This window comes from Acanthopagrus latus, chromosome 5 (assembly GCF_904848185.1).
Source record: "Acanthopagrus latus isolate v.2019 chromosome 5, fAcaLat1.1, whole genome shotgun sequence".
In the NCBI taxonomy this organism is placed as follows: Eukaryota; Metazoa; Chordata; class Actinopteri; order Spariformes; family Sparidae; genus Acanthopagrus; species Acanthopagrus latus.
Genome location: NC_051043.1, coordinates 22120513 through 22132519, shown reverse-complemented (window position 1 = coordinate 22132519; position 12007 = coordinate 22120513). Strand labels below are relative to the sequence as shown.

At 44.3% G+C, this 12007-nt stretch overlaps 1 protein-coding gene across 4 annotated transcripts in view; it reads left to right on the top strand.

Moving 5' to 3' along the window:
- Window positions 1–12007, top strand: part of sema6a (sema domain, transmembrane domain (TM), and cytoplasmic domain, (semaphorin) 6A) — a 116550-nt gene that overhangs the window by 70288 nt on the left and 34255 nt on the right. For all 4 annotated transcript variants that reach the window (XM_037098327.1, XM_037098330.1, XM_037098329.1 and 1 more), the window contains exons 7-11: window positions 3061–3151; window positions 4818–4937; window positions 5477–5565; window positions 8469–8686; window positions 11625–11756. In XM_037098327.1, coding sequence (XP_036954222.1) covers window positions 3061–3151; window positions 4818–4937; window positions 5477–5565; window positions 8469–8686; window positions 11625–11756 — 650 coding nt within the window. The remainder of the gene's footprint in view (window positions 1–3060; window positions 3152–4817; window positions 4938–5476; window positions 5566–8468; window positions 8687–11624; window positions 11757–12007) is intronic.

The following is a 12007-nucleotide window of genomic DNA, read 5'->3' as shown; positions in this document are numbered from 1 at the left end:
ATATAACCGCTCCTGGCCCAGGTGTGATCCTGTGCTCTTGACCTTTATGGATAGGGGAAGGTTGAGCAGGTGGAAATACGAGCTGAATACCAAGACATGTGTGGAGTACTTTCAAATGCAAGGTGTAGGACAGAGGTCAGAAAATTTTACAATATGGCAAGAGCTGTAAAAGATATACAGATTTTCTGTTTTCGGCTAACCTTTATGACACCAACAGTTGGGACAAAATCAGGTCAAACAAGTGGATTATATCGGAGCTGCTGTCGTCACAGACATTCGATTTGCATGTTCGCCTCAGAAGACACGTGCTTTACTGTTCCTATCCCATAAAATTAACAAGGAAACGGTTAATAAGTGGGACATTGCCTCGTTTTACCCTAATTTTGTCCTCGGTACGATCTCACAATTCCCTCAGCAACAATAAATAAAGCCCATAAAAACAACAGAGACAGAGAAGCTGAACGCGTCCCCCAACCCGAGTACCAAAGCCGATGCTGAACCAATTATAACACTCCTGATGGGCATGTTTTGGATCTACATTGTGTTTGTCTAATTAATTAGCATATAGCCTATGGAAAACACCAATGAGCTGTTGTAGTAATTAATTCATCTTGATGCACGGCACCGCGAGCCAAGGTTGCTGTACATTCGTCTACAGTGGATCCCTACAGAACAGTGTGCTGTTGAGGCGGCGCTGACCAAGTGTGACAGCCTTCCCATTACTTTGAATTGTGTTTCTACGAAGCTTTATTTTTTTAGCAGCCAGTGGAGTTGACAGCATAATAAGGTTTCCCTGGTAAACACTGTAGAAAAAAATCTCCATCTGGCTGTTAAGACATCAAATACCTTTATGGTAATGTTTAAAAAAAAAACGTTGTGGTTCAGCGTGGCAGCTTTATGGATCGCTATTGCCTGTTTTTTTTTTTTTTTTTTTTTTTTAAATATATTGGATATTGCTTTAGACAGGGCTAACAGGAGCGAGCGAGCGAGTCAGTGCTCGGCTGTTGTTTTTCCACACACGTCAACTTCACAGGGGACTGGAGCCGTACGTATATCTGCGGCCCCGGCTGGGAGTGTCTTCCTCTGTTCAAACGGCAGGAATAGATCAGTGACAGCCGGCCAAGCCCAGTAGACAGAGGTCACTGCCTGGGTGAAATCGACCAAAGGGGGATGGAGGGGTGTGGGCAGCCGCTGTTGCGTGAGAGATACGCGAGTGTGCGTTTGTGATGTGTCAGAGGAGGAGGGCGTGTTTGTGTTCGGCAGCCGACACAGAAGCTGCTGACGCTTCAAGCTTAACCGAGTTGGCCTGTCACTCTGCTCTGTACATCCTCTGATTCAGTGGACGCACCTGACCTTCAGCTACTCACGTCCCTTATGATTAACTCAGCCTAATCTATAATTACAGTCTGCCCGTCTAATAACAATATATATCTTCAAAACCGCCTCGCCGTCTCTGTATATGATCCATCCTATAATTTCTGAAGTAACAGAAGAAATGAGGAATCGAGAAATGTGCTGCTGCTGCTGCTGCTGCTCGTTCTGTGTTTGTTGTAAAAGGTCACTTGTAATTTTCGCTGCCAAATCAGCCTCAACAATTTCTCTGGCAGGGATTTCCAGCATTGCGCGCGGAGTGTGTGTGACCTTTTTAGTGGGCAGATGATAACCGTTTCCGCCGAGACAGGAATAGAAAACAAAATGACCTGTTTAGAGACCAGAAAGGGCGTCGTAAGCAGTTTGCAGCCTTGGCAGGCTACGCTCCTCTTTGTCGAGAGACGGGGGAGAAAGAAGCGAGGAAGCCAGGGAAGTAGAGTGCGAGAGAGATAGAAACAGAGATAGGGAAGAAAAATGACTATGTATCGTGAACTCCAAAGGCAAACAGTGTGTTCAGTAATCTTCCCTGACCTCGGCGCTTGGCCGGTGGCTTCTCTTCTCTTCTCTCTTGTGCATTTGTGTGCATCTCTGGTCTCTCGCCAGGGTAAGAGAGTGTCTTAAGGCGTGCTGGGGAAGACAAGCCAACCCACGGTGGGATGATAGTGACCTTTCACCCACATCTGATCCTCCGCCATGTCCTGCCAATAGCACAGCAACCAAACTGTGGCGCAAAGCGAGAAAATCTTGTCCAAATTCCAATTCACAGATATCCTCCCACTCAGGACTAAACGAGAGCAGTAGTGCTTCGTAAACAATGGACGAGCGCTCAGAATAGCTCATGGAAATGGGACTAGTGAGTGATAGAATGAGAGACTTTCGGAGAAACGACCCTCCCAGCGCTAAGAAAAGACGACTTCTACATTGTCTTGGTGCAGAATTAAAAACCAGGATCTCTCCCAGAGAAAAGCAGCACGACGCAAAGTGCAAAATAATGACAACTGTATGATCTACTATTTAAAAACTATTGCGGGTTAGCGAAACATTTCTCAGGGCTGTGTGCTCGGCCGTTTTTCCTATGGCCGTTTATTTCCTCTTCACAGCAAGAGAGAGCACACTTTGGAAACCAGGGCGGGGGGGAAGCTCTGCAGTAAATGGGTTAAAGATCTGTCTCGAGGGTTGTCAAAAGTCTCCTTTAACACCAGTACTGTTGAAGGATAAAGGATGTCATGGGGGAAGCTAACCACATCCACCCATACTGTGGAACATGTTGCTCTGGAAAATGTCAGTTTCTTTTCTATCTCCCTCCATGACAGTTTCCCAGATACTCCCAGATGGGCTGCTTTGACAGCTCTCAGCAGGATGCCGGAGTGGCATCCACGGGATATTAGTTTAGGTCAGAGTTAGATGGACACACTCCTGGGCTGGATACCACGGCTATTTGGGACTATTTTATCCTGACTCTCGCTTCATTTCTCCACATTCACACAGTGTTTTTTCCACGGTAAAGCCCCTTCAAATTGTCGCTGTTTTGACAGTCGAGCGCGGTACTCGTTTTCCTCTTCTAGACCTTTTCCTCCAACTGGGAGCTGACATTTCCTGTCTAAGTTATATTTTAAATCCATTGTTTGGTTTGACAACACTACATTGTTTTGACCCTCCCCTGACCTTTCACCTCATTTGTGACCCCAGACCGACACCCTGGAGGCTCTGGGAGAGGAGATCAGTGGGATGGCACGCTGCCCGTATGACGCCAAGCACGCCAACGTTGCCCTCTTTGCTGGTAAGGTTCAAATGCATCCCTATACATCACTGTGAATCTCAATCTTTGAAGGAGACCGTTGATGCTTTTTCTGTTTTTGGTTCGTATTAGCTCTTATGCATGTAAAAGATCTTGAAAGTTAAAAAAAAGGCCGACGTTGGCATCAACAGAAGCTCCTCTCTCCCACAGGAGACACAGCTCCTGAAACGCCTTGACAGTAGTCCCGCCTTTAATTCTGTGACTTTGTGAAATCATGCTGTGTCACCAGGTCACATGTTTAGGCATAATTTATGCCTAGAAGCTAGTTTTTAATATTTACTTCCACACACCTCTGGCTCAGGCTTGTGCGAGCTGACCAATCAGAGGAGACTGGGTATTCAGGAGGGGACCTTAAAGAAAGAGCTAAAACAGAGTGTTTCAGACAGAGTGGGAATACAGCGCTGCTGTTTCTTGAGCATCAAAGCATGTAAACCTATTCTAGTAGTGACCCGAACTAAAATTATGAACCTGAAACTCAGCATCACGTGTTGCCTTTAGGTCCTTTCCTGTGGCGCAACATGAGAGCAATGACTACTATGAGAAAAAAACAGTCTTTCTATCTGCACATATTAAACATTGGAAAATGTTAAAGCAGCTGGGAAAGTTGAGTCTATTTCAGCGAGGGGATTAGTTGCGGTTATATTTAATATTGTTCTTAATACCCTGTGGTTTATTCTAATGGCAACACTCTGACAACATGTCAAGAGTGAAACATGTGCGAGAGCAAACCGTCGAACTCGAGGCCACATTTGCTTCTCAGAGCCATTTGGAAATACATCAGTGGTGTTGACAAAAACAAAATAATCTATTTTACCGCTTTTATACCACTTCGTCGTCGTCTTCTTTGTTTTTTTTTTTGCTCACTTTTTTTTTTCAAAAAGCATGCGATTAAAAATAAGTCACAAACAGCTGGGATCGGAGTGAGTCAGCTTTCCGTTGGCGTGGTGAGATTCTTCTGATGCCACGGACCCGCAGGCGGCTAGAGACATCCAGTCCCATGTTCATATTTGCTGCGAAGCGATTTATGGCGGTATTGATGAGCCATCCCCGCCCGCCTAAAGCCGAGGTGGAGCGTAAACGCCTAGCTTGACCGGTTAATGTGTAGCAGAGCTGCTTGGAAGCACTGAGTAATCAAGAGGGTTGCTCCGGCTGCTATCCTTTCAATTATGTAGTTTGAGTTTCCACTGTGGTTATAGCCAAGGCAGGCTGAGGTCATGCTGGTGGTGGATCGTGTTCGTGCGTACGTACGTGCGCGTAGCTGTGGGTTTCTGTGGCGCTCTAAGACTCTGTGTGTGTGTGTGTGTGTGTATGTGTGTGAAGGCAGGCTTCCAATGTTTGTTTGTGCTTTTGAAGTGTGTTTGCGAGAGCGAGCAATTACAAATGTGCAACATGTTTAAGTGTGTGTACAGCCTGTTTGTTGTCCATCAGAGAGTCTCTTCGGTTTGTGTGATTCATTCATTTTCCATCTGAAACATGTTTGTGTATCGAGCCGCAGAGGAGAAGGAATCTCTGAGTGGCTCTATGTGTTTTTTTTTAAATCTTTTTGACTGAGCTTCACTTTCCTCACCTTTTTCTTCTTCTCCCCTCTCTGTCGCCATTTTTCCTCCTTATTGCTCCTTTCCCGGCTCTGCGTCCCCCTCCTCTCCAGATGGCAAGCTGTACTCGGCCACCGTGACAGACTTTCTGGCGATCGATGCGGTCATCTATCGTAGCCTAGGAGACAGCCCGACCCTGCGTACTGTCAAACACGACTCCAAGTGGCTCAAAGGTGAGTGAGGAGGCACACAAACACAAACAAATTCTCTGTGGTTGGCGAGCACCAAGCTGGCGGAGAAGTTAGAAAACAAACTCGTTTTTTTCCGACATGCATGCTCGACCGTGTGTTTGTGATTTATGACTCGTGCGTGTACATATGTGTCTTTTTGTGCCTCTGTGTATGGATCTGGGTACGAGGCGCAGCAGCACTTATGCTAATGCCACACGCTCTGTTTGACGCAGTACATTTTGCCAACCTGCCCCGGTGGAGTTGATGTAGCCAGGAAATTGCTGTGCCCCGGGGAGAAACAAGCACAAGTCCATCCTGTCAAACCTCAATAGAGAGATCCTCCTCTCCTTGCATGCAAATTGTTTCGCTGATATGATGGATGATAGATCGAGGCACTCAGGGCTCGCAGTCGGTGCTTTCTCTGCATAATGTGACAGATATTCCGGCTGTTTACTGTGAAATACGGTGTCAGAACTGTTTTGTCACGGGCAGAAAACGTCACTTTGACTCATATTTCATTTTATTTATTTTTCCTCCCACAGAGCCCTACTTTGTCCAGGCAGTCGATTATGGGGACTTCATCTACTTCTTCTTTCGGGAAATTGCTATGGAGTACAACACAATGGGAAAGGTAAGCGCAGCCCAGTCTTTTCTTCTGCTATTGTTTGATCTCTAATCGGAGGTGACTTCCTATTTACCAGGAGAATCAGGAAGTGCCCGAGGAAACTAACAGGATATGGGTGTATCACATAACTGGAAGGAGGCTTTCAGGAGCTGTAAAGTGGCCAAACATTTTTTTCAGTAACAGGCAGGATGCAGGACCTAAAATAGATCCAAAAAGGAAAAATCTGTGGATGTCTGCAGATCCATTTTGAAGTCTAAATATACCGCTTGAATTGCACGTCCGGATCTGTCCGGCAAACGCTCCCGTTTGACCTATCGTCTCAGTGTTCCCCAGGAGGATTTCCACCCAAGTGTCTCTGAGAAATGAGACGGAGAGGATGAAGAAACACCAGAGGGACAGTAGCAGACATATTTCCCATTAATCTGCTCAATTCAGTTTTGGACCCCGGTCTTCACAAAGTTTAATTGGATACCAGGTAGAAGGAAATACGTTATGGAAATGTATCGCTCAGTATGTATTTTTCAGAATAAATGAAAGGGAAGCATACAAAAGGGAGCAAGAAAAGAGAGGGGACGAGATGAGAACAGAGCCGAGGTAGGGAGAAACACAGACTTAATGGATTCGCCGCCAGAAGTGACAGGCATGTGTTACCCAGAGCATGAATGCAGATCAAGCCTCTCAATCTGCTGGGTGTTTTGAAAGCAATGTCAGTATAATTATGCATGTTGTGCTGGAGCTGATGGTGCGGAGAGCAATTTAACATTTATTGAACAATATCGCTTCATTATTCTAAAAGCAGATTGGCCTCCCCTGACAATGTCGCGTGTTGCATTATGTTAAATTGATAAATCTACAGTAGCAGGGTCGCGTCTGCTTTAGTTTTTTAATGTCAGATTGTTACGTTTGTTATCTGGAAGAATGCAACGGGACGAATACTTCATTGCGCAAGCGACTCAACAAGCCTTGACTGAGGTGTGTGTGATCTGTGTGTTTGTGTGTGTGTGTGTGTGTGTGTGTGTGTGGTGGCGGTGCCCAGGTAACACTCAGAAGAAGCCAGTGTTCGGTTATCTTTAGCATGGAGAAATATGAGAAACTGAACTGATATATGTAAAGCTGACATAATTCCACATTCAACTTGACAGTCTCACCTGTTCAGTGTAATACGTTTTCTGTAATCTCAGTTCTCTATAATCTCGCGGTGAACAGGCCCATGTGGCTGTGTGTGTGTGTGTGTGTGTGTGTGTGTGTGTGTGTGTGTGTGTTTGATAGTGTGAGTGTGTTTTTTTTTTCTTTTTGCTTTGGTTAACGCATTTTTTGGTTGCGATGTTACACGGGGGTGAGAGCGTGTTTATATGTGGTCATATGTGGGTGTGTGTTGGTGCGGAGAGATCGGTTTTAAAATGCATGTTCGCTCCCATTCACACTGTTTACTCTGGGTTGCAGTTTCGGGTCAGGGTTAGATTTATTGCCGTTAAGTATAGTGTGACAACAACTAATTGCAATACTGACTGCGCGATCGTGCAGCAGAGTTGTAATTAGAGCCGCCGGCTCCTATTTGAAGCTGTATACTTTAAATTGTCTGTTGCCAGGTGGCGACTCTTTAACAGCATATCAAACACGCCCATTTACTCTTCTGTGTCTTTAATTTTCCTTGAAGTGATGAAATGTTGGATTAAGACACCGCGGTGTCCCCCACAGATTTTTGCCGAAGCAGTGTCGGTCTATAGTGCGTTGGAATAAAATTCAGTTTCACCACAAGGTCCATTTAGCAGCTTCGATCGCAAACTTCCACTTTTGTCTGATCACTTTATGGACCGCTGGCTTTAAAATGTATAAAAGGTAGTCAATTTTGGTTAGATTGTTTTCCTTATTTCTTATCCTCATCAAATTGCAGAGTGCAAAAATAAAAGATTCAAGGAGTCAAGTGTGCATGAAAAACCCTTTAAAAAGGAAATTATGGTCCATTATGGGTTGCTCGTAACCCATAACAACAAACTATTAGAGGCTCTTCAGATGCAGAAAAAAGGAATTAATTTGTATTCAAAAGATGAAGAAAGTGTTAATGTTTTGGTAAAGAAATTTCTTGCATCCAGGCCAAGGTCTTAAGTGTCTGTATGAGATGCACCAGGCTTTCATCTAAGCTCCATTGGAAAAACATCTGTGGCAATATTAGACGTTTAGAACAAGTCAGGCGATGTAGCCTCATATAAAGAGAGAGAAAGAACACATATGAAGGAGGCTGGGGTGGATGGATGGATACAGGACCTTCACCTTCACCTGCTGTGTCTGTGAAAAAAGTAATTTTGGTGCATAACCCTAAAGAAACAATGTTAACCCTTTCATGTAAGACGTTAAACAGTGCCTTTTGCATCAGGTTTTGATAACTTGGCAATTGAAAGTTTGTTTAGCGGTCTATATATATGTTCTATGAGTAAAATGTTTTTTTGGCTCCAGAGAGAGCTACAAGGAAATCTGATAAATAGCCTCAAGGAATGTCACTTGAGGTGGGTTTAAAGATGATAAAAGTCTGTCGGTGCAGAGTTAGAAGTACGACCTGTGTAGCCTGCTCCTCATCTGTGCTTGAGGTGAAATTAACATCTGTCAGCACAGCACTCTTCAGTCTCCACAATGCAACACACTGCCCTTGGTCAAGTTGCATTTTTGGTAATGTTGTTGCCAAGGAAATTAATTGTATGGAACAAAAATACAGTATTTCTGGTCCTACTTCTTCCATTCTTATCAGCTTTTTGTTTTAACTTGTCCATGTTTGTGTTTGTTATAGCAGTACAAGAGTAGTCAGTTGATAGACTGCGAAACAATTCAGTGCAGGAGACCGAGACTGTTGATTTAAAAGCCTGCGCTACCCAGATGTAATCTTTCAACTGTGTGTGTGTGTATGTGTTGGTCAGGTGGTGTTTCCCCGGGTGGCCAGGGTTTGTAAGAACGACCGCGGTGGCTCACCCCGCGTCCTGGAGAAGCAGTGGACTTCATTTCTCAAGTCTCGCCTGAACTGCTCCATCCCCGGTGACTCCCACTTCTACTTCAACATCCTGCAGGCTGTGACGGATGTCATCCACATCAACGGGAGGGATGTAGTGATGGCAACCTTCTCCACGCCTTACAACAGGTACCCTGAAGGACAGAAAGCTATATAAGGCAATTCAAAATCAACACATGCGTACCAACCCACAAGAGGTTTGAGGTTAGCAACAGATGCAAGTGATCCGTCGAGGTCATTCAACTCAGCCGTCTGCTTCTCCCCCGCGTCAAATGAGTTCATGGGTGACTGTTTTACACTTTACATTTATTAATCCGATCATCTTTCTGTGTTTGAAATGCTCTTAAAAAATACCCTCAATTCATCAACATGATGACAGTCTGACCTTTGTTAATGTTAGTAGCGTGCGCCCCTGATGTGCCTCTCGGCGACATGTAATTTCGGAGACTACTGGGTCAACATTTACATCTTCTGTCAAAACAGCACTGTTGGCCTTCTGACACGCAGGTGTTAAATCTTATTTTCCCCTTTTACAATTCATATTCAGAGCTGCTTTCATATTCATAGGCAGGGGGAGTTGCTATCTAAATTGAAAATTACCACAAAGCCATTGAGCTTGGCTGATAGCTTGCACATATTGTAATTTTCCATTTTATGGCTGCTTTTTAGCAGATAAGACAATTGCTTGTGACAATGCAATTGAGCATGGTTAATGGACATTAAAACCCAATGAAGCAGTGCCTCTGAAAATTTCTATAAGCGCCGGTTTTGATCCTGGCATTAATTTTCTATTTCATAGTCAGGGGGTGAAATTGGAAGGAGCACATTCAGACTGTAGGCAACGCTCGACACTTTGTGTTGTATAATTGTCTGTCTGGATGTCTGGCTGGGTTGCTGCCCGGCCCAGTCACTTGCTAACTGGCTGGCATCTATCTGCCTTGTTAGCAGCCTGATATAAACAGACATATGACTGTCTAACTTTCTGTACATATTCAATACAGAGGGCAATTACTGTAATTCAGTAGCCAAGCCAAGAATCAACAGCTCTCTGACCTTGCTCTCTATAATAGTGCCCTTGTGTGCGCTATCTCCCCGGTGGCTACATGAGTTTAACCCATGATGCAACTGCAGGAAAATCCAGCCAGCTGAGAGAGATTTTCTCCTGAAAAGAAAGTCTGATAAAGAATAAACAGTTCCTAGTTTCAGATCTAATTTCTGAGGACAGATGCATGAAAAATAGAAAAGTGACTCAGCAATCTGCTATGCATTGATTCCCCCACAGACAGAAAGCAGCCAGTGGCTCCACTGCTATCACAAGATGGGTGTTTTTCCCCTTAACCGAATGGCAATAAAAAGATAATCTGTCCGCCATATTTCTTGGCCAACAGTGGACTTGTGATGAACTTTAATGCCTGGAGGCTTTTGGGGAAACCCAGCCATGGATGGAAGGGCTCGGGAATGTGTGTCCTTCATGAGGCTCAGCAGGCACTGGCACTGTAAATCACAGACTGGTAATGCATTAACACGACCGTATATAGCAGAGATGTTGGCTCGAGTCATTGGGACTTCAACTCCGCTTGACTCGAGTCACAGTGTTAAAAGAGAAAACTGACTTGAGACTTGGACTTGGAAGTTAAAGACTCGTGACATGATGACTTGGATGGCTTTTCTGTGTTCACTTTGTTGTTGGTTTAGTTTTTTTTTTTTATCTGAAAATATAAAAATCAGTAAAAGGAACCAAATGCAAGAGACCGCAGTCAGGCAGATCAATGGCAGAAGTTCACTCCAAAGTAAATCACGCAAACAGTGTGATAAAACTGCCACAATCTCAAGACACACAGAGGCAGGCTGGCTGAAAACAAAAGGCAAGCTTCAATCAGCTGAAGTTACGAATACAAGAGTATGAGCAATAAAGTGACAGGTGACAGAAACTGGCAAAAAAAAAAGGCTGGCAAAGAAAACATCCACAATCCAAAAACTGGGGACAAACCACAAAATCATAGAAAACAAAGCAGGAGCACAGGGAGCACATGAGGACTGGGGAACAGGCACAGGAGCACAAAGGACTTAAATGAGACAAACCAACAAAGAGTGAGGGAACAACACAGGCTTAAGTACAAACTAAATTAACAAGGGGATGAGGTGAAGCATAGGAAAACAGCAGGGAAACAGAACACAGGTGAGCAGGAAGTAGAAAGTGACAACTAGACAGAAGACGACATAACTGCAAAACACAACAGATGACCCACCAAAATCTTAACTAAAGACCGGACTTAAACACAGACTACACTAACAGCACAGAGAAACACAGGTGGGGAGAATGAGTTGAGAATGAGATGGGCTGGGGAAAATACCGGGAACAGGACTGAGCTAATGAGGCTGATGTAAGACAGGTGCAGAGGGAAAATCAGGCTGGGGAAGAGCACAGGAACACGGGAGGGAAATGGAACACTGGGAACACAGGTGGGCAGAGAAAAGTGTTGGTAAACGGACAAAGACAGGAAGTGGAAATGTAAACATGACAAACAAGGAGGGAACCTACAAAATAAAACTGGACCTAACTGAATATAATATGCAGATGATGTTTTTTTTTCTATTGCAAATAAATCAACAAATAATTATAACACAATTTCTTCTTCTTGAATACATTTGCTAACGACATCTGTATTAGACAGGTACTTCACTAACAGCTTGTCTTTATAAAAATTAAAACTGCTGGTAAGAATGCAGTACCTTGGTTGGAGGAAAAAATGACTTGACTCCCCCAAAAATGTCAAAGCTTTTAAAATCCTACTTTAAATGTCTTGTTGTGTGAGTGAGGGGAGACAAATTGCAATACCTTGACGACATGGTGCATTGATTGCTTCCCCCGGTGTAACATGCAACAGCTAAAATGAGCCGTCCTCCAGAGACTCACCCCCTCCGAAAGTGGGATTGTAAATCCATTTTTTCTGTCTCCTGGTGATAGTCCAGACTTGGCAACATGTTTCTTTGAAATGTGCAGCTGAGGGGATTGCTGTTTATGTGTGTTTTGTTTTAATGTGTTTGCGTTTGTGTGTCGTGGCAGTATACCAGGCTCTGCGGTGTGTGCCTATGACATGGAGGAGGTGGCCAACACGTTCACAGGGCGTTTCAAAGAGCAGAAATCCCCAGACTCCACCTGGACGCCTTTTCCTGAAGAGAAGGTTCCCAAGCCAAGGTACAAAAGCAGTTAATTAACCACAGCGCGCACACACACACACACATGCACAGGATTTACAGTAACACAGTAGCTTCAGTCAAGCCGCTTCTCTCTCTTCTTGCCTTTCTTCTCACTGCTGGCTCTCTGTCTCTCACACACACAACCACGATGTACGTCCTCTAATTAATGCACAAGACTTGTTGAATCTACAACGTGTTAATGTCGCCACGTTTTTTTAACTCCTGTTGCGTCAGCGTCCTATGAATCCC